General features: G+C 40.3%; 2 protein-coding genes across 6 annotated transcripts; one reads left to right on the top strand and one right to left on the bottom strand.

The window, feature by feature from the left end:
• Positions 1–197: 197 nt before the first annotated feature.
• Positions 198–14,806, bottom strand: cmah (cytidine monophospho-N-acetylneuraminic acid hydroxylase). Of its 5 annotated transcripts, none has more exons than XM_026364474.1 (17): positions 14,626–14,805; positions 11,580–11,646; positions 11,095–11,187; positions 8,865–9,075; positions 8,692–8,783; positions 6,927–7,036; positions 6,528–6,718; positions 5,459–5,539; positions 5,293–5,359; positions 5,117–5,198; positions 4,869–5,006; positions 4,187–4,322; positions 3,791–3,934; positions 3,019–3,193; positions 2,447–2,563; positions 2,178–2,293; positions 198–1,740 (listed from the first exon to the last, which is right to left on the bottom strand). In XM_026364474.1, exons 4-17 carry the CDS (start codon positions 9,068–9,070, stop codon positions 1,650–1,652), a joined length of 1,746 nt encoding a protein of 581 aa, XP_026220259.1. In that variant the 5' UTR covers positions 9,071–9,075; positions 11,095–11,187; positions 11,580–11,646; positions 14,626–14,805; the 3' UTR covers positions 198–1,649. The 5 variants fall into 5 exon arrangements, with proteins under 5 accessions (XP_026220259.1, XP_026220258.1, XP_026220261.1 ...); XM_026364473.1 differs by having other exon boundaries at positions 11,095–11,184; XM_026364476.1 differs by lacking the exon at positions 11,095–11,187 and having other exon boundaries at positions 14,626–14,806.
• A 1,849-nt stretch (positions 14,807–16,655) lies between these two features.
• ccdc107 (coiled-coil domain containing 107) lies at positions 16,656–21,433 on the top strand. The gene is made up of 6 exons (XM_026364259.2): positions 16,656–17,310; positions 18,429–18,643; positions 18,753–18,822; positions 18,924–19,014; positions 19,165–19,274; positions 19,782–21,433. Exons 1-6 carry the CDS (start codon positions 17,160–17,162, stop codon positions 20,174–20,176), a joined length of 1,032 nt encoding a protein of 343 aa, XP_026220044.1. The 5' UTR covers positions 16,656–17,159; the 3' UTR covers positions 20,177–21,433.
• The last annotated feature ends 1,298 nt before the right edge of the window (positions 21,434–22,731 follow it).

Below are 22,731 nucleotides of genomic sequence, written 5' to 3'. Positions count from 1 at the left end.
AGATTTGACGGTACAGGAAATCAGGTTACAGTGAATGACTTCCCCTGGCTCTGTTCCTCTGACTTTATAACTATATAAGTCAAGAGTAAACACTCTACATGCACTTCAGATTTATAATAGTACAGTTATTGGATGATCGGACTAGGAATTAACGTGTGTCAAGAGTCAAACTGCAAGATTGAATGTATTTGGATATATGTATTTTATAGTTTTATTTTATTCATGTTCAGTCCAGTCATACAACACTGTGGATTCATCACATGCTCAAATCTAGTTCCTCCCTCCATTCTATTGTTCTCTAACGCCCCCCTGTGGCTGTAACATTTACCATCACAGACGTCATAGCAGTGGTTCCCGAACCTGGTCCTCAGACCAGACTTTGCATAACAATAGATGATCAGGGAGTACAGATGGTTAAGAAATGATTCACAGGGTCATGAGAACGATGACACTAGAACTCCCTTTATTAAACTGACGCCACAGATGAACTGTCAAACTAAAACCAACAAAATACTCAAGTAAAATACAATACAAGTGCCTCAACATTTAATTTAACTGTGAAAACTGTTTGACTCTTTTACTTGCTGCCCCCTCACTCAAGGGCATTCATGTGTCTTTCTCCTGAAACAAAACTCAGAGCAAAGGAAGCACTTGTGTACCTGGAATACATGAAGTCTTAATAACAATACAGAAAACAATTAGTTTAGGACACGAAAGTGCAGTACGTCTGACTTAACACATCACCCCTTACATTCCCCCCTTTTTATGAAAACCATCAGAGGAGCCTCTTGATGGGTAAATACAGTAGATCAATCATCCAAACATATCTTTCAAAACAATACATTGTCTTATAAAGATGTCTTTCAACAAATTAACAGTGAATGATGGTGTGAATGGGCGTCCCATTGGAGCTCCTCTGTCTTGCTTAAAAGGATCAATTAGAAAAACTAAATAGCTGTAAATGTATAACTTGAGGTACAAGGAGGTACAGTAGGCTTTCTGCTGTTGTTGGATCTTGGATTCAATGCCTTCTGTGCCACTTCTGTGCCACTGACGTACTGTATATACATCAAAATATAGAAGAATAGTTTCTTCTTAGATGCTAAGATTAACTGAACTTTGCACCTACTATGAGTAAGAAGTGATAGTGGAGTTGCACATCCCTGAGAGATTACTTAGTGCTTTGTTCAGGGTGTGACCTGCCTAACCCAATGATAGCTGGGTTATTTTCCAGCAACCTCTAATAGGAAAAGTGGTTAAAAGAACAGATGGATGGATGAATAATAAATGCTCATATTAAGAACACCTGCTGTATTACACACTAAGGTGTAGAATCAAACAAAATAAAGGTGGCGTGCATAGAAAGATGCTGACAGATGATGATGGCATGACACAGAACAAAAGTTGAAGAAAGTTAGGTTACTATAAAACTACTATAAAATTATCACAATTTTCATAAAATATTCAAAAAGAAATCCCTGAAAGATCCTGAAAAATAAAAAATGTGCAATTTACAAATACAGTACTAATTATCATGTAGTTGCTTGGTGCTAATGACCTACAGCAGAATGGTTAGCAGATCTTCATGAACCAGTAATTCAAATGGACATTCCCCAAAAGCTCCATTGCGTTGGCTCGTTTTGTAGCATTTAACGCTGAGGTGTGGGGTTCACCTGCTGCAGGAACTGGTCCCAGTCGGGTCCACGAAGTGGTAACTCTGTCTGGAAGTGGTTCCAGAACCTGGAGGTCAAGAGGTGGTCAAGGTTATGATAATAATAAAAATAATAAAGTAAAACTACAGTAAGCATTTTGTTCATTATAATTGCAGTTGAAGTCAAGCACTGAACTCACACTGACAGATCTCAGTAAACAGTGAGATGAAACAGATGACACTGTTAAGCAAACAGAAGAGTCTGCATATGTTTAAAGAAGTAGGCGAGTTTCGTTAGACAAGAACTTAAATATTAGAGCTGTCAGGGTAACAAAAGGAACTACTGTTAACACTTCTTCCCTTAGTTACAGTTAAATATGGCTTATGGTCACCGCCCAAAGATGCAGTGTTGTGGCATCCTGGAAGTCATTAGAACATGATTCCCTATCAGTAGAAAATGTCTGGTGGATTTTTAAATTGATTGATTTCAAATGACGCTTTGACACATGAGGTAAAGCGCGTTTACTTGTGGTGGTAGACGTCAGGGTCTCGGCTTATGCGGTTCTGGAAGCCGATGTACAGATCATCCCAGAGGCAGCCGTGCAGCACCACGTGTCTCATCACCCCAATCCTGTTTTTAATCTCGAAGGAGGAAACGGAGAAACTGGACTTAAATGGATCGTTATTATAAAGAAGTGTAAACTAGTGAACGAGGGTAAAAATGTACTTACTGTTGAAAACTCTCGTTCTGAATAAGATAATTTTTGTTTGTGCTCTACAGTCAGTGTGACTCACTTCGACATAGGAGTGTTCTCTGTCAGGTCTCGTGGGAGGGAACGACAGATCCAGAAAGTCCACCAAGTAGTCATAGCCGTCGGTGAGGGGTTCAAAGTTGTCATCTGACTCAATCATCTTCAAAAAACACATGTTGGAACATTTGCATTTAATCTAACAACAAGTCAGCAGTCGAAAAGAAGAAAGGGTCAGCCAGTAGGTTATATTTTCAGCCAAGCCATTAGACTGGTGCTTTTGAGTGAAAGCAGCTGTGAAAGCTCACCCAAAGTAGAAAGGCAGAGAAGGAAACAGAGGAGACCCCCTAGCTTTTAAAATGAACAGCATGAGCATTTATAGCAGTGTAATTATGAGTATCCTCATATGCTCAGGTCAGCACTGTGACCTTTAACATGGCTCCAGTGTCTTAGCCTTGCTATATTTTACATCGGGGAACCATCTGTGGGAATAAAGGAATAGGGTCTATAACAGGTCACTGGCTAGAACTGAACTAAGCATGCAAAGAAAGAGCGACAAGTGTCCACGATAGATGCTGCCAGAGAACACAGAGAATCCTTAATGTCAAGTATATTTACCCGCACAACAAGGTTGTAGTGTTTAAAGCCTGCCCAGGTGTAATAAAACTGGATCCAGCTCTGATGCTTAAATATCTCACTGCTGATGGCACTGTTCAGCTCATCCACATACAAGTCGAAATCCCAGCTGTCCTTGGAGATTTGTGCACTGGCTGGGGGATTGATGATGGCTTCACTAGGTTTGGTAGTGTAGTAAAGGAGATTTTAACATACAAATATGATGAAGCTTACACGTTTGGTGCAGTTTAAAGGACATATTCTTTGTATTACAACGTAGATGTTTTATGTAGTTTTGGTTGTCATCATCCTCATCCTCCAGTTGCTGTTTTATTAAGCTTTCTGTTGTCACGTGGCACATAAGCCGTTTACAGTTTCCTTGATTTCAGATAGTTACAATTAAAAGTTGAAAGTGCGACAATATCCGTGATATCATGGATATCAAACTTCAGCATTGTGTACATGCTGCAGCTGCGCGTGCACATGGTTTCCCTGCTCTAAGAAATTATTCTAAAGCAATCCAGGTGAGCTCACTTTTACATTCACATCCATTTGTAAATACAATGGTTTAGCCCTGCTGTGACCTGTCTGATTATCTGTCTCACTCAGTATTTCAGAGAGAGATGATAGTGCGGTGTTATTACAACCAGCCACACTGAGCGCTCTGACAGATTATGTTGATTTAGTCATTGGATAAATACTGTACACACACATACAGATGCACACACACACACACACACACACACACACACGCAGTTTTTGAGGCGTTGTCAACCTGCTCATGGGGTCCCTCAGAGCGAGGCCGAGATCCAGCACAGCGCCTGGCTTGGGCGTCCACGTCTTGATGTCTGGTGCATGTTTTGTGATGAGGGCATTGAGGTTCTCTGGGCTGTTTTTAACATTTGTCTCCTTAATGTATCTTCACACATACACAGAGAGTAGAGACACAGACAGACACTATTTAAGAAGGACACAAGGATAAAGTGAAGTCTTGTTTAGATTAGATTCACTTGCCAAGATGAATATATCAAGTCTAAGATAGAGCTAAAGACATCAGCTCTTTGACGTGATGCCATGGAAACATAAAGACAATTCAAACCCAGTTCCCTGGCTGTAATTTTTTCAACCACCGACATTGCACAGCCCATACATCAACCTGGACATACTCTACCTGTCGGATGGATGAGCCTCTACGAAGTAGCCAGCGAATGGGCAGTAGATCCTCGGCTGCAGGGATTTCACCAGCAGCGCTTTATAATTCAGCAGCTTTTTCCTTTCATTCCTGATAAACTGCTCCTTCCATGAATCTGGGTACAGAAAAACACATTCGTCTTCATGTCAGCAGTGTCATCTATTCCGAAAACTTGCAAGGGAAAAGGAAGTGAATTATTTTCTGTTACCAGTTTCTCCAAAGTCGCAAATATCAACAAACAATAAAACACAGTCATGATTGTTCGTGCCTTTGTTGAACACACCCAACCAGGTATTAAAACACGCACATCATTCTATATGTTTACTGGGTGTTCTCATGATGTTTCGTGTCTCTGTTGAACACATCTATTAAACAGAGTATAGAGTGATGGTGGAACATCGTCAGAAAGTGTTTTACTAAATGGTTAGAACACATTTTGCAGCGATATCCTCAAGCAAGTGCTTCCTGTTGTCATGGATTCGACTTGCACAGCATTTAGGAGGATCTCTGGACCATTCCTTCTCACAGAATTGCTTCAGACATATTCTTAAGAAGATCTGAGTTCCGACTGGGCCACTCCAAAAGGCAGTTCAGGAGTAGATTTACTTACTTACTTTATTGTCCAGCGAGAAGAAACATTTTATTTTTGTTGATGGTTTACCTGTGTATTTCCCTCCGTAGAAGGTCATGGGGAATCCAGATGCTCCCCCGGCAAAGTCACTCATCATCAAGTCCACTTTCTCTGGTAGCCTGCCCCCGTTCGGTCTGGTGCAGTCGACAGTGTTCAGGATCTTGTGGCCTGCATTCAAGACAACTTCAACAACCCAAACAAGCACAGTGCCAACAATCCAAGTATTTTTCACACTCTGTCACTCTAGTGGAGATATTTAAAAGATATAAATGATGCACCTTTATACTCAACAATGATGCAGGTGTCCATTTCAGGATGTACACCATCCATCAGGATCATGAATCTCAGGTGTTCATCAATCTGATGGAGAGGTGGAAGGGATGGCGGGTCTATTATTACATCATCTTTTTAAAAATGTTACTCTAACATTACCATTTGTGTCACTGTGACTTACGTTTTGCCACACACCGAAAGGAACGACATTGATGTTGGTCAGCTTAACTTGGCTTTGCTCTAAATACCTGTTGCATGAAGACAGACACCAAAATAATGGTTACTAAAAAATGTCTGTTTAAAAATAAAACATATAATAATGAACTAATTTCCATAACATTACCAACCAAAATACTGGTCTTGATGTATCACCAACATAAATGGGGACATCTGGCCTCCTTTCTGACAAGACCTTCAGTGTGGGGTAACTGGAAACAATATAAAACAGGTACAATTAAGAGAAATAGTAAATGCATCAGATGTTAAATTGATGAATGCTGTGCATCTAAAATACAGCCTTGTTTCCAAACATGTATCCAATGTAGCTAGACACAAAATAAACGTTTTGCAAATGATTTAATACCTATATTTGACCGAAAAATGCACGCCTATGATTAATTTACACTGATGAAAGGTGGGACTTTTTCTTCAGTCTCTGTTTCTCTTTTTCGACTGCTTGCTTCTGTGTCGCGGGATTAATCACACGTAACTCAATCCCAGTCGCAGAATGTTACAGAAAAAAAGTTCTTTTATCCAAAGATAACAATGAGTAAAAAAAAAAAAACAATGAGTGTCTGAGATAACGTTTTCTCTGAGATGATCATGGGAAAGCCTGCTAATAGGTGTAAATAAGAGAATACACAAAAGTGACTCCTTGTTTGAATCTATTGTGTTGGAAACTCCACCGCATATGAAAACACATCACAAGATGAAACTGAGATTGTTTATTTAATAAATATATGCTCCTTTTGGAATTGGATGCCCTAAGATTTTTTTTTTATTATTTGAGTGCATGTTCATCGCTGTGTTACATCAAGGAACTGATACCATTAACTGGCCCTCATGCTTGCCTGACCTAAATCCAATAGAATACGTCTGGGACGTTATGTTTCAGTCCATCCAACATTGCCACGTTGCACCTTAGACTGTCCTGGACCAGACCTGGCAGGAGATGCCTCAGGACATCATCTGTCATCTCGTTAGGAGGAAGTAATGGTGCCTTCTCGGATGTACAAGTTAGCCATGCCATGTGCACTAGCGCACCTGCACTCAGCCCTATCAAGGATGGAGGCTTTTGAGGGGGCAGCGTTTCTGGGTCTTGATGAAATTTGCAAATTCTTTGCAAATGTGTGTTAAAAAATGTTAGTGTTAACTATTTAGCTTTGTCAAGGCGGCTACAACTCTCGCAACATTTACCTGAGATGGTCAGAGTGCATGTGGCTGATGTAGATGAGATCTGCTGCACATAGTCTGTCCAGGGAGTCTGCTGGAGGCTCATGGAGAAGCCACCAGCCTCTGGCGAATGCGGGACCCTTTAACCACGGGTCAAACATGAACCTCAGCTCACCGAGCTGCAGCTCCATGCAGGCGTGGGTTAAGTACGTCACCTAGGAGGGAATTTCACAAAGGTGACAGATTCCTGTTTACTACCCTGATAATCATTCTGTCATGGTAAAACATCATAAAGACAAGATTGAATCCAAAAAAAGTATGAATTTAAACTTTGTCCCAGTCTGAATTTTGTGCCAATGTGCTTTCGCTTGGTTATGTTATTTCCATTTTCAGTGTAGGCTGTGAACAAAACAGGGTACAAACTTTCACTTCTCCTTCCTGGAGCTCCAGAGGCTCTCGGGGGTCAGTCAACCACGGGTCAACAGGGTTTAACTCAACCAACTGAAAGCCACCATTATCCAAGATCTCCACCTCTGTGCATATGACATAACATACTGTACATGAGCAGCAGAACACAAGAATGCACAATCTGTTGAGAATGTCCAATAAAAAAATAAAAAAATAAATAAAAGCTTATTGGTCTTGACATCACTTTGGCCTCGGAGACTGGATTTCAATTTTTAAAGCAGAAGAACAATGGCCCTTTGTCCTCCTTCCCGGTTTTAACAAATCATGTATTTACACAAACCTGGCTATATCCAACATTCAATTGAGTGTTTGCAGACATCTGGAATCCTGGAGCACCTACTGACTCTGTAAATGAACTGCTAAAATAAACCTGTTGCCTTACAGTTTTTCTCCCATCCCCTAATCTTTCCATTAAATACTGTTAGACTATATTTTTACAGTTACACCCTTAGTCATTTTTAGTCATTTTGTTCTATGAAGGTCAACTTAAAGTGAGAGAGTGTTGTAGCCCTATTGTCAACATTTCTGCACAAGTGTTCAGTTTGGCCTTCAGTTAAACTCCACACATCCGTTGTGCACACAACACAAGCCACAGAATGAACTAATTTAGATTGTAGCATGCGCATAATGTGTGAATATGGGCTTAAAAAGATTATTAATAAAATGCTGTTTTGGTGCATGTAAGTTAGAAAGGCCATGAGAATGATCACGCTAATTAGTGACTTCATAGCTGGAGCCGCTGAGCCCTGGTAAACTTCTCAAGAATTCAATGGCGACCTTTTCAAGGTTACTCAGTCAAACTTTGTGTAAAGCTGAAGAATTGTGCTGTTGGAACAGAGCGGTATCTGTACAGCACTGCAGCAAGTCCATTTATCTTCCCTGCAGAGTTGTGGGGAATTCTCTCCTTTCTCCTGCTGCCAGCAGCACAACACACAGGAGAGAAATAGTGTGAACTGCGGGTCTGTGGCCAGCATTTGTTCCCCTTCTTGTGTTACTGTCCTCCCTGTGTTAGACTGACCAATGGAAAGAACCCTGTGCCAAAAGGAAAGGAAGGACATTTCTCCCTCAAAGTTTACATCACCACAGAGAGTATAGCGTTACTTCAAATCGAAAATACATCTGCACTGCTCTGTAACGCTGAGCCTGTTTCTGAAGAATTATAATAAGCCTCACAAAGACGAGTCATTCTCTGCCAGTAGTTTTTTTTTAATTGCCGTGACACCACTAAAATCAGTTTTTTGGAAGCTTAGCAGTGGGGACCTTACATTCATGCATTCATTTCTTTAAAGCCCATTGTCTTTCAATACACTGCCTGGCCAAAAAAAGGCACTATTATATTATTATATATCAGTATCAAATTGTGGGAAAGTGATTCAAGAAACTTTAATCATAATTTACACACAACATGTGGCAGTCCAGGCCTTAACCACAATGAAAATGTTTGGCATGTGCTAGAGAGGACAGTACCCCGAGGTCTGACCCCATCATCAATAAAAGACTGTAGTAAAAACCTAATAAAACTCTAGATGAATATAAAGCCCAGGATGAAATCATCTGACCAGAATGTGTTTTTCTCCTCCAAGACAAAAGACGTCATACAACCAGGATGTGTTAACTGATATTCATGAGTAAAGCTGGTGAATTGCCTCTTTGAGTTGCTGTTTCGTCCTGCGCCTTACAGTTATTGAAACTAAATACAAGGCAGAGGTACAGATCTTACCGAGTTCATCCTGTAAGAAGCTGTCTGGTGGATTCACGTATTTCATTGTTGACACATTTAATTTCCAGTTGTGTTTAGTGCATTTAACAGTCCTGTAAAAAACAGAGCAGCCTGTCAGCTTAAATGTAAACTTTGACTCCTGTAATCCATCAATCCCCCGGTCTGTTTCTCACCTGCCATCCAGGTCCTCAATGTCTTTGATGAACAACCCCCCTTGATGCTTACACTGATTCTTGCAGGCTCTGAGGCTTTTGCCGTTCTTATATATGATGTAACATTTACCGTCCTCTGCGCTTTTCTTGAAATGAACCCCGTCTTTGAGTGAGCTGGCGGCTTCAGCATCCAGGGACAGCACCACCTTCGCTGTTTGAGCTGTCATTTTATCTGGAAACCAGAGCAAAGAAAATGATTCAAACATCAGACAGTCTCTCGCAATGTCTAATGTTTAGTTTGATGTTATTGGACTGAGTTAAAAGAAATCATGATCAGAGCAACAGATCCACCTCAGTATGTGGATCACATGTAGTGTTCTATTCTGATCTGTGGAAGTATGTACTGAATGATTGATTTCTTATTACTGTGCATGAAGCCATTTCTCATATGCTGCTATGCATTTCCATCAAAAGGTACATATTTGCTGTTTCAGATTAATAGTATTTAACTTAATTGTCTTCTGCTATTTGAAGAATGATGTACACTGGCTCATTACACATGCTGTTGGTTAAAAATTGAATTAACTTTAAACTTTTTAAACACATATGACTATATCTTCAGTTACGTCTGGCTCCAGACTCCAGTGGCCATCTGCCTCTAACTCTCTGTGGAACATGGTATTAAGTGATATGTTTTTTTTGTTTTTGTTGTTGTTGTGTTTTGCACTTACAGGCCACCGTACTTATTTATGTGAGAAAGACTGTTGCAGCCATTATGCATTAACATGTTAAAGAAGAGTACAATGATGAGAGGAAGTTGGAGAGGAGAGTGCTTTTGTGGTATTTAGAAGTACCACAAAAGAAAAAAAAAGGCGGGGGGGAAATACTTTTTCACAGAATTGTACGTGGTGCACATATAGATTCCCACACAGCATGTGTGTATAACATTGCTTGTTTGCATGCAGGACCCCCAATACCACTTCTGACATAACATGTGAGCTACACCATAAAAAGCAAATTAAATAAATCAAATTTGCAGATTGGTGTGTGACACACAGACCATGACTGATCTACTATCGAACCATTGTTGCTCGATGATGCTACGAGGTCCAACTTATTCATGCCTGTCACTGTGTTTAGTGTAAACCTGCTCTCATCTGTGAAGAGAGCAAAACCTGCACATCAGTCAGGTTGGGCAGGTTGTACAGTTGGTACGTGCATATGTGCAGTTTCAAGAATGGCTGCTGTGTCTGTGGGCGTTGGAACTTTTACTCTACATTGTCAATGCAGGACTTTTACGTGCAACCTAATACTTTTACTGCATTTTAGTTTATTAGTAGTGTCGTCACATTTTGTTAGTGTCCTCTCTCTCTCCCTCCTTTGTCTTCTAATGGTTAATGATTTCCCATCTCTCTGCTCACAGTTCTGTCCTTATCTCCTCACCCACCCAACATCATTCTTGACAAGGTAAAGTCCTTTTCTGTTCTTTTAAAAAAATATATTTTTTAGACGATTTCACTGATTTAAAAATGAATATATTGTTGTTTGATTGCAAGTGATCAAAACTAAATTATACATTTAATTAACACACTGAGCAGATGATTTAGTTTAGTGACCATGCACATCTTATTCTTTTACTGTTTTGTCGTCTTTACTCTCATGCAGTAACCTTCACTGCAGTGCTATACAGATGTTTACATAGCATGTTATTAAAATCTTCATACAATCAATATAATCCAATAATATCTGCTATTCACCCTCAACCTCATGCTTCATCCAACACAGTGAAGTCTGTTCAATTCCATGTTTTAAGCCTCCTACTCTGAATTTGAAGCCATTAAAAGCAGATCAGTGTTGAACAATGTGCTCATATCAGCTTTATCAGAGGGAGGCAGCATTATATTATCAACTGTGTCCAGTCTCACAGCAAACTGTGCCGTTAATAGAAGAACTGCTCACTTTACTGCAAAGACCACAAACTGTGGATGGAAACAAAAAGACACTTTGCACACATGCACAAACACTTTGCATTAAGCCCCTAGTCTCATTATTCCTGTGCACTTCTTCTAGTTTAGTTTTTATTCATTGGCGAAAAGCTTTTTTCTTTTTTCCAGACCAGTATTTGTCGCCGCAGTCAGCGCCGGTTCCTTTTTGCGCAACAGTTCATAATTATATATATATATATATATATATATATTTAAGCGTGGAGTTGACGTTAAACTGCAGAACAGGTCAAATACACAGGATTCACCTCCAAAAAAAAAAGATGCTGTTTGCTTCCAGGACGCGTTGTTGAAGTGCAGTGTGTGTCCAGTTCAAGCTCATAGAAGATGTCCAAGATCTACTGAGTGGAAAGTAAAGAGTGAGTGAATCAGCCTCAGAGGCAAAGGAGAGACTGAGGCTGCTTCCTCATCACGATCAGAAATGTGCAATCACATACGGTTCAATTGTTATTTAATCCTAAAACGTCTTTAAATGTACATTTAAAAATATGGCTCAACATTTTAGAAATGATAATAAAATTCCCGACAGTCTTTTATGCATAAAAACAATGTTGCAATGTGTTAACCTGCATTAAAAACAGTAATAATAATAATAATAATAATAATAATAATAATAATAATAATAATAATAATAATAATAATAATAATAATAATAACAATAATAATAATTATTATTATTATTATAGCGCCTTCTATTTCCTAGTATCAATATGAAATAAAGTTGAAGCTTCACCTTCAGTGATCAGTCCCAGGTAAACGTGTCTGACTCCACTTGCAGGTGGATCAGGTACTTCCTCACACTGATTTGTGGACACAGTGATAACGTCAGTGTGGATATTAACCAGTGTGGATATAGAGAGAGAGAGAGAGAGAACAGGCATCCATGTTACTATGATCTGGGAGAAAAGAGAGGGCTACTGCAGCTCCCAGCTCCTTAAAATCAGCAGTACTACTACAAACCAGGGGAATTATCTGCCTAGAATAAAAGTATTTATTTGTTAGAATTGTTTCTCTGTTAAAATATCAGCTTTTGCAGCAACTTTTAATGGTTATGTTTGGTCACATATGCACTTTGTACTTGGAAATGTATATTTTAGTATGTAAAACTCCTTACAGATATATTTGTTTGTGTTTTACATTTGAAAGTCGTCCCTAAACTTGAGAACACCTGGAGCACGACTGAAACGTGCACAAACATCATATAGGCCATCATGGCTGGAATGTAAATGGTAAATGGTTGTTAAAATAGAGCATAAGCGAATGGTTATCATATTATAATCTTTTATTTCTTCTTTATTGTGACAGTATATGCAGTTATAACATCATGGGGTCTCACGGGATCAAGGTCACAACAAAAGGCAAGGTGTGGAAACACACAGAGAATAGACAGAGGCAGAGACATCTCAATGTTAAGTAAACAGACCTGTGAAGCTGTAGTGATAGATGCACTCTGTGGTTTTGTATTGTCTTGTTCAAATAGGTAAAAGAAAAATAAAAACACAATGTCTGGATGGGAGCATGTGTGGCTCTATCTGTGGGCATTCGTGGCTTCTTCTTAGCCGTCCACTCCCCGTAGCACAGACATTAATGCACTGCTTAGCCTCCGTTTTTTCACTTTTGACAGACTCTGACTCTATAATATTATATATTATAATATAATAATATAATATTATACCTCATAATGTTTCTGACCTATTGCCAGTTAAACTAATTAGTTGCTAATTGCTTTTCCAGCTCTTCTTTTTTATTTATTACTTTTTACAAACTGACTTCTTTTCTTTTTTAGCCGTGTTGCAGCCATCAATTTCAGAATTACCTTATGTTTTGTCAGTTGAACCATTTGATGTGTTTTCTTTGTTTTGTTGTGAATTAAATATCCTTGCATTCTGTTTAAATGTGTATTTTACACATCACTCCAACTTTTTAGGAATTAGGGTTGTACCAAAAAGCCGGAAGCACACAAGACAATCGGGGAAGGAGCACTGGGAAGATGCCACTACACATCTACCAGAGTCAAGGTGTGTATAATAATGACACCCAGGTATGTACAGTAGTTGGACAAGGGAAAGGTAAGGCAATGGCGACATCTGGTGGCTGTGGGGAAGGTGAAAGGGAGAAGGGACAAAGCAAAGGACCATAACCCAAGAGAGCTCATGCTCAAAGTCATGAACTGATGGCCGGGCAATTTACTTTACAATTTACTGGGAGAGCGCAGAATTCATGGTTTCATGGTGTTTTGATAACGGTCAAACCACCTTCGGCAGCTGTACTATGACCTCCAGCCAGTGCTTGCAACTGTAAAACGTGGAACAGTGGTGAACCTTCCTAGGAGTAGTCAGCCTACCAAAATTACTCCAAGAGCACAACGATGACACATTCAGGAGGTAATAAAAGAACCCAGAACAACATCTAAAGAATTGTAGGCTTCCTTTTCCTCCGTTAAAAGAGATCCAAGGTGGAAACCACCGCTGACTTGAATCCAATAGCTCGTTTGCCAAAAAACAAGGATAACTACATTTTTTTTTAAAGGGGGGCCTAGAGCTGCTCAAGTGGGGTTGTTGGGTTTTTTTTTATAATATATATAATATTCTGTATACAGTTATATTTGTAAGGTCTTGAATCTTATACTGCAAAGTGCCCAAACTGCATTTTGTATTTACTCGAGTAATCTTTGTGTAAGATTAAAAATCTTTTGTTTTTGTTTTTTGTTTTTTTGTTGTTATTTTCTTAAAAAATTTGAAAAAGCCACTTGGTCAGCTTACTCGGTGTACAAAACACAATTTATCAGACCCCCAGAAAATTATGTCATAATCATAAACAATATACATTTTAGGGAATGGGGTCTAATGAAGGGAAGAAACGACCTTTTCTACTCTTTATTCTTGTAGCATTAGTGTTGTCACATTTTCTTAGTGTCCTCTCTCTCACTTCTTTGTGTTGGTTGATGATTTTCCATCCCACATCCTTCCTGACAAGGTAACCCTTTTTTCTAACCCTTTTTTTTTTTTTTTTTGCCTACATGTCACGATATCACTGGATTGAAAACTATTATATTGTCTAATTGTCCATACAAAATAAAATGATGAATATTCTTTCATTTTATTGTGTATAGCATATGATGTAGTGGAGTAGTAACATCACACATTTCTTGCTTTTAATATCTTTGTCTTTACACTACCACACCCTTGCTGCCTTTAATCTTCATTTACTTCTCCTTTCTACATTAACTAGTTTCCAATACATATTACTGCACATATACAGACGTTTACATAGCATGCTAAATCTTCATACATTCATCAGCAAACTGTTGACTGACTTTCACTCACTGACTTGTTGCTGTGCTGCTATTCAACCTCAACCTCATGCTTCATCTAACACAGTGAAGTCAGTTAAATTCCATGTTTCAAGCCTCCTACTCTAATTTTAAAGTCAATAAAAGTAGATCAGTGTTGAACAATGTGCTCATGTCAGCTTTATCAGAGCAGCAGTGTATTATCACTGTTTTCAGCACTATATCAACTCTCTCCAGTCTCACAGTAAACTGTGGATCTCTCCATGCAAACTGCCACCACTCCCGCACTGTTCGGTCTACTGCAAAAACCACAAACTGTAAATAGAAAGGCACTAGTGGAGGATGGCACACATGCACAAACACTTTGCATTAAGCCCCTAGTCTTATTATTCCTGTGCACTTTTTGCGCAACAATTAATTATTATACATATATATAAGTTTGGAGTTGACGTTAAACTGCAGAACAGGTCAAATCCACAGGACTCACCTCCAAAAATTATGCTGTTTGCTTCCAGGACGCGTTGTTGAAGTGCAGTGTGTGTCCAGTTCAAGCTTATGGTGAATGTCCATAAGGAAAGTAAAGAGTCAGTGTATCAGCGTCAGAGGCAAATGAGAGACGGAGGCTGCTTCCTTATCTCAAGACTGAGAGAATCTACAGGGTGCAGCATTGCTGTCTGACTTCTTCAAAATTAGCAAGACGGACCTGTTGTCAAATCCATGTGTACACAATAAACATCTGGATGTATTATTATTATTATTATTATTATTATTATTATTATTAGTAGTAGTAGTAGTAGTAGTAGTAGTAGTAGTAGTAGTAGTAGTATTAGTATTATTATTATTACATCTGGCATAATTGTTCACTTGGACATAGGTGATCTGGAAATCGCAGATATCTTTCTAAATTAAATGTTGTGCTGGCTGACATTTTAGGTTTAGGCTTTAAATTGTATTTCCCTTAAAATGACTGTTACAATGCTCCCACAAATAATCTGAGAGAGAGTTCTCCTTTTACATTTGACTCTTGTGAAACTGCCATTGTTATAACTTAAAGGGATTCTTGTGAAGTTTGCCATTGTCCTTTGTGAGACCTTTATCTTAGGGAGTCATACAGGATGTTCCCGCGTGGAATTCACCACAAGAATCAACTGCAAGGTCACAACTGTTTGTTACGTCTTTAGATATAAACAGAAAAACGTCTCCCTCCCATCTAACATCCATAAAAGGAACTGTGTGTGTAAGACACTTTCAGTTTTGCCTCAGTCAGCTGATGTGCTGAGGAGTGCATACTGCTGTTTTGGGGATCTCTAACGATGCTCATGTTCTCAACTGTTCTTGTTGATCCATTCTGTGCACGTTGCTCAGGGATTTCCTTCTTTTTTAGGACAATCCAAACTGATTTATGGGCTATGGCAACATTTTCTGCAATAACACTGTTTTTTTTTTCTTTCTTGTTCCTCAGATTCACGGTGGTTTGCCGACAAATTCTGGAGCAAGCACTAGGAGATGAATGTGAAACAGGGTTTAAAAAAAAAAGGCTAAGTGGCACTTACATTGATATTTTACAGTCCATATACATTAAGTCCATCACAGACTACAAGGGGTTGAACACCTGCCTTATTACATACAGTACAAATCTACACCTTAATGTGAGAACAGAGAAATTCTCACTATAGTTGCATTGACGACAGGTCAACAATTTCTTTGCTGGTCACCTGGCAACTGCATGTTTCACACAAAACTCCCAGAAGAGTTGCTGGAACATCACAACAAAACCCTGTTGCTGTTTTTTAGGGGCAAAAGCAGCAGGTAAACAGGTGACTATGATGCACAGATGACACAAAGTCAAATGTGGAAAGAGAAACATCCCCTCGTTCGGAAGGCGCTGCCCATGTCCAGCAGTAGAGAGCTGCAGGCATGGTGCCAAAATAAAGGTCTGACTACACGAGAAGCAAGAAATAAGCACGTAGCTTCTTATCACGTCGCACCAGCTGTGATAGAGGGCGGCACTGATAGGGGATATGAGCTACTGAGCACAACAAGCCTCAACGAGCTTTCAGAAATGCCCAAATTCCTGCTTCTTCCAGTAAACTAAACATCCTACCACCATATTTGTAAGTCATATAAAGGACAGGCTCTACCCAGAACAATCTGGTTGTTTTGATACTATAAATACAATAAATATTTACTGCTAATACTTGCAGGCAAATGACATGAAAACACTATACTTACAGTATACTTGAGTAAAAGATTGAAATACTTCACCACTTGTCTACGTGCTGATTCATGTTAATGGATGCAATCATTCTAATCTAATGTCTTCAAATGTTTGTCTTTTTTTTGGGAGTTTCACTGGACAGTGTTTTCCTGTTGTTTTGCAAGGAACCGTTAAAATGATAAGATCTGCAGAGACGCTTTGAAATGCTTTTAATGGGTGGACTGCAGATTTAATCTTTAACCTAAATTTAGGTTTGGAATGGCACAGGCATTCATGCACACATGCACGCAATTATCAAGGAAAAAAAAAAAAAAAACACGTGCTGATAGAGATAATCATGGGAAAAAAAAAAAGTGAAGCTATTAATGATTTTATTGTGAAGCGTCCTGTACAGCATTAGGTTCAGTACATCTTAGAACAGATGGGACCTGCTGTTCAAACTGCTGTCATTATATTCAGAAGCAGCATCGGGGTGTGGAAATTAGATTTGTGTGGACACCTGCTCATGCAGCCATAACTGGAAATGAGAAAGTTGATAAATTAGCCAAGCAAAGAACACACAGGACTTCATGAGGGGTAGACAGTAGAGGCTTGGGTGGCCTGTAGGTGGCAGCAGTGCGACTATTTTGGATGCCGGCTGCCTTAAAACACCAGAGAAGAAGAAGAAGAAGAAGAAGGAAGAAGAAGCAGCTTCGGCCCGAACAAGCTCGTTTCAGGCATCATCTGGCACAGAGGTGTCTTTTTATACTGTCCTGACAGCTCAGCGTGTCCTCCCCGTCTCCCGTCTTTTCGGCCACACCACCATGGTTTTGTCCACATCACAACAAGTCGCCCTGGCTTTCACCGCCGTGCTGTTTACGTTTGTCGTCCTGCCGAGGTTGTTCGGCGTCGGCGGCGGCGGCGGCGGCACCGGGGCGAAGGACGCTCGGTTTGACCCTCGTTACACCAGAAAAGGTAAGAAATACCTCCACCTGTCGCAGGAGGGAGCGACACAGAGCAACACGGGTCCTTTACTGTGATCTACTGTTTCATTTCGCCTTGAGCGCACTAACGTAGCCTCTCCTCTCCCCCATCGACGCTAACGCTAGCTATTACAAAATAAAAGCCCCGACACGGGACCGCTGCACAGTGCACGGTCCACAGAGATGGAGCTCAGTGCCACACCTCAGGGTGTGACGGTGCACGGATGTGCGCACCCATTCATATGCAGCTATCTGTTTATATGAGCAATCACTAAGAGGAAGGTCCTGTTCTCTTCGCCAGCCGGATGCCCTCCAGCAGCTGCCAGCAGCTGTTGTGAGACTGTCAGGGACCTGTTGACATGAAAGTCATCAAACCAGTTTCCGTGTTTTAAAGATGAGGCTGGAGGTTTGGACCATCTGTGATGAGGCTGTGTACTAGTATCTGGTGATACAGCACATGCTACGATGATGGAGGGTTACAGTTCACTATATACAACAATGTGATGAAATGATGCAAAACTGTGAAGATTACATTATATGCATGTTGACTATAACAAAAATGTAGAAAATCACTGGCTTGATTCTGTAAAGAGGGCCTCTGCCTTGTCCACCTTCATGTCAAGAGGCTGTGAAGTAACCACAGTAATGTTTTTCAATCATTTAGTCTATGAAATGGCACAAATACAGATGAAATCCCACTATAATTCCCACAGCAAGCCAGCGTTTGCACAAGTCTAAAGAACCAAACAAGATAGATGGCTCTAGAAGATTCTGCCAGGTCAGTTAGAAAAGTTGCATTCTCCCACTCATATCATATCAATAATTTAAGCGGATGAACATAGTATTTTTAACCGGGCCCTCCCACATTTGGATCTGGTAGCTTCTAAGAAATAAAAACAAAATTTATGGTGGAGTGGCTTATTGTATACTTTACAAGTATCAGATCAGTATCAGTGTCTGCTGATGCACAGTTTTAAAGGAACTTCATGTCCTATTATGCCAGGAACAAGCTGTACAGCTGTTGAGCTGAGACTGTTGAGCTGTCTTGTGTCCGGCAAGAAAGGACAATTTCAAATTTTCAAACGAACTGAAAGTCCATTTGGCTTTCAGGTCCAGGCCCAGGTGCAGTCAGAGGCCAGCCCATCAATGTGAACGCCCCCGGCTCACCCCAGAGTCCCGAGAACGTGCAGCAGATGAAGAAGCTTATGGAGCAAGAGCTGAAGAGTGACAAGTACAAGTCCAACAACAACAAGGGCTACGTGTTCACACTGATGCCTCTCTACGCCATCGGAGTTGGGGTGTTCGCAGCTTACAAGTTTTTGAAGGTGAGTGGTGATACCTGCGACCCCAAAATCACATGGTCAGAGCTGACCTCTTTGAAAAACTTATAAGTAAGTGCAAAATGTGTATGGCTGTATTCATCTGAACCCGCAGATCAAGTCTGCAGATGACAAGGCGCAGAAGGACAAATTTGCCAAAGGGGCCAAAAAATCAGTGGAGGCAGGTGTGTACACGACATTTCCTACACACTTGGTTACCATGAGAACGTGAGACATAAGGCTGTTCTCTCTTTATCTTCTACTGTGTGTGTTTGTTTTTGGGCAGAGAACCAGTTGAACGAGCTCGAACAAAGGCTGGCACAGACGGAGAGGATGCTCAATTCCATCCTCACCCAGCTGGACCCGCTCACCAACTGGTGAGTGATGATGACCGTCGGTTTACATGTGTCGAGGTGTGCTCCGTGAATAAGCGGCATCGTCTTAGCTTCATGTTGAAACTAAGACTTTCCCGTGGGATCTTTTGCTGTGTGGTGTAGAGAAAGTTTTCACTTTTCTTTTCCCTGCAGTGTGAAGTCAGTGGCCCAAGATCAGAAAAACGAGATCATGTCTCAACTCCAGACTATTCGGTACCTGATGAAGAAGAGAGGAATGGACTGTCCCCCAATCAACATCAACGGTGGGCTCATCATCTGTTCACACTGCAGCCTTATCCAGTCTAGAATTACTATGGAAGCCCATTCGTTTATGTCAGATATTATGCAGTAGAGACATATATGTGTCTTGTGATAAAACCACTGTTTGAAACTCAGACTGAGACACAGGTCTTGGTTTGTTTTGCATGTCATTTTACAGATACAAATGTGGTTTAAGGTCAGAACACACGTGCGCAGCGGCGTGTGGTAAAGTTGTGAACGAGTGACACAGGTGTGAACATGTGACCTTTGAGCCGTGGCTGTTGCAGGTGGACTGACATGTTTTGCATGAAGCTTGTGGTTTGGTAACTGGAGGTGTATTCAAATCAGAGTGGTTGATGCAGACAGTACAGATATCAGCACGGCTCCACTGTCTTTATATAGTCGGCATGATATTGACTAAATCTTTTTAACCTTACTGTAAATTTACATTATACACAACTTATTACATAAGGTAGTTTACTTAATATTGCTCGTTTTGTCTCTTTCAGAGACGTCTTGCAATCGCAATCTGGACGACCTCATCGAGTCCCTCGGGGCGTCAGCAACAGAAGCTTCTGCGGAGGACAAACGGACGTCTGCAGCGGCTGAGGCTTCTGAAATGGTCTACCAGAAGCATTCAGACGCTAAAGACGAAGCTGCAGCAGAAGGTGAAGAGATGAAGCAGCTCACACCAGGGGGATCTGAGGGGGAAAAGATACAGGAAGGAGGTGTGGTAGAAGAAGAAGAAGAAGAAGAGGAGGAGGAGGAGGACGTAGAAGAAGAAGATGATGAAGAAGGATTGGAGGAGTCTGAGCTCTTGGCTTCACTAGAGCCTCCAAACATTGAGGAGGTTGGAGCAGAGCAGCTTCCGTCCGGCCTCAGGCGACGCAACAGACCCGATTGAACCGACTGCAGGACTCCTGCACTGTACAGACATGTGACAGATTATTCTGAATATTTATTATTTGAAATATTTTCCTTCAAAACTGCTTTGCATACATGCTGTTAATGCATTAGTAAGAAACGGTAACCTTTCAAGGACAACTCCAACTATAAACACTTGAACACCTGAGCTTGAATTTTGCTTCTGCGTTGGAGCTACACCGTAGGTCTGGCGTAGGCACTGTGTAGCCCAAAAATGTTTGTAGTGCACCAGAATAATTCACGGTGTGTGTGTGTGTATGTGTGTGTGAGTGTCTGCATCTTGTTGCTCCTCTCACTTTGCACCACGTGGAGAAAGAACAAACTCTCATAGTGGTTTGAGTCTTTGAGCTGACGTGAAAATAGAGCCCGTTGTCGAGTCATTTTCTAACGCTAATTATTACCTTTGACGTCACCATTCCACTATGATAAAGGCCACCTGAGCTTGGCTAAGACAGAGCTTCTATCAAACACAGCTCTGTGCTGCTGCTGCCTTGAGGTTGCTTTTAGTATAACAACAAGTCAGATGACAAAAATGCAGAATCCACAGAAGCCTTATCATTAAACAACCATTGCTTTCCCATTTTATTTTTGACTATATACCAAATTAGCTTTAACCATAAAGGAACTGACATTAATGCTGCTGGATGTGATGAGTCTACTTATACTGCATTAATATTATAACTTGTGAACTTGGGTTTGCGGCATGTTGTTAATACATCAAATCACATTTGTGCATGTTTTGTTTTCTGTAACACTTTTGCCTGCACTGTGCGACTGCATGATAGTTTATACATTGACAAGGAAAACGACAATCATTTGATCATCAATTATTTAGCTCCACTTTTATGTCACATATACAGCTGAGGATAATACTGTGATTCCATTGAACTTTGCATTATATGATAGTCGACCAGGTGGTAGTGAAGCGTGCTAAAATGTGGTAGTTATCGTATTCCCCTGTAGGACGTAATTTACTGTCTAATAATGAAAGTCATGACTCCGTTGGAATGAACTGTTTTACCTGTACACTTTGCAGGGTGTTGTTGGCCTCATAATTTCTGTTCTATCTTCACATCGATGTCTCAATTCTTTGCCTTAAATTATTTTGTAAAAGTTCTGTGTAGGTTTTTACCTTTTGTTGAATGTTGTATGTTTCAGGTGGGGGGGGAGGGGGTTGAGTGGGAAAAAAACAAAACAAACTCAGCTTGACTTAGTAGAAATTAAAATTGAGATGTGACACTTTGGTTTATGACTCGTATCATGCGTAGAGACAGTTAGTGAAGGTAAGTAGAAGGTGATGGGTTAAACTGTTGCCAACCATCATCCAGCCAACGTGGAACAACATTAGCATTCATTTGGAGTGTCGTCTCCAAATGTCACTCAACCACCAGGTGAACTTCACCAGAACATGTCAACAAGTTGAGGTAATGTTGAAGAAATAATTACATGTCATTAAATGAGATCAAGTGTTCTGATGCAGCCTTCCATCACCTTTATCTAAGTCAGGAGTATTAACAAATATAATATGCAAAAAATATAATAACACAAAAGAAATTCTGATCTTTTATGTTTTTAAGTGAGAGCAGCCATAGAATTCTAGTGTGTTCTGATGCATCTCCAGCAAGAACATTACAGGAAAAAACTTGCAGTAGTGGAAATGGGCTCATAGTGTTGAATGTTTTTTGCACCTGCATTTAAAGAAATGTTTAGTACACTAGTTGAAGGTAGGAGTTTAGTGAGCAGTAACAGCATGCACACCTTTTAATGGATAAATGTTACCTGAAGGATTTTACAAAAGTCTAATAAGCTGTCATCAAATATGTTGCATTTCCCCTCCCCGCCAGCAGATGTCGCTACAGGCTGTGTCCGACCACACACACACACACACACACACACACGTGTTTGGGATCAGCAGCAGTCTCCACAGTAACGCCAATTAATGCCAAGTAATGCCATAAATAGCTACAGACAAAATCACAGCTGATGATTTCTCAGTCACTTTTGTTTTTTTCTTTTAAGTTTAGAGTCAGCACATCGTCTCTTAAGGCTGATTCAAGGTCCAGAGATCACTGAAGGGCTCCCTGTAACCATCAGAGGGCACCACAGGACAGCAGCTAGCTAAGATGAAGGTAATCAGCACCAAGCACTTGGTAGATTTCACTTATTCTATGTGGAAAATAGAAATGTATGGATGTTTAAAGAGAGCCAAGCACAGAATGTCATTAAGAGAAAGAGCAATGACGACCTGCAGTAAAAGAATCACTCCTATAACCTCTGTCTGAACACTTCCTCCAAAGTAACCTGCTAAAATAAACCAGTCCCTCTTATCATAACTCATAATTAAACATGCAGAGTTTATTAATGACTTTCTCTCATGCAGCGCAGGAATAAATAAATAAATAAATAAATAAAAAAAAAAGATCTGGGATTCATTGCAAATGAGCTTGGCTCTCTCAATTAGGAAATCAACATTTTAATCAGCTCAGTTTTCTTCCACTGGGATTTCTGCCTAATTCCATCCAAGGACCCGTGGTT

Source organism: Anabas testudineus, chromosome 23, assembly GCF_900324465.2.
Source record: "Anabas testudineus chromosome 23, fAnaTes1.2, whole genome shotgun sequence".
Classification (NCBI taxonomy): domain Eukaryota; kingdom Metazoa; phylum Chordata; class Actinopteri; order Anabantiformes; family Anabantidae; genus Anabas; species Anabas testudineus.
This window is presented reverse-complemented; position numbering and strand designations above follow the sequence as displayed.

Bases quoted from the DNA above. Each gene is read 5' to 3' on its own strand.
- cmah (XM_026364476.1), bottom strand. From the start codon at position 9,070: ATGACAGCTCAAACAGCGAAGGTGGTGCTGTCCCTGGATGCTGAAGCC. The intron at 5,199-5,292 runs GTAAGTCACAGT...CCTCTCCATCAG, and splicing joins CTTTCGGTGTGTGGCAAAAC to ATTGATGAACACCTGAGATT. The intron at 3,935-4,186 runs GTAGAGTATGTC...GTATGTGTGAAG, and splicing joins GAGGCTCATCCATCCGACAG to ATACATTAAGGAGACAAATG.
- ccdc107 (XM_026364259.2), top strand. From the start codon at position 17,160: ATGGTTTTGTCCACATCACAACAAGTCGCCCTGGCTTTCACCGCCGTG. The intron at 18,644-18,752 runs GTGAGTGGTGAT...CTGAACCCGCAG, and splicing joins CAGCTTACAAGTTTTTGAAG to ATCAAGTCTGCAGATGACAA. The intron at 18,823-18,923 runs GTGTGTACACGA...GTTTTTGGGCAG, and splicing joins CAAAAAATCAGTGGAGGCAG to AGAACCAGTTGAACGAGCTC.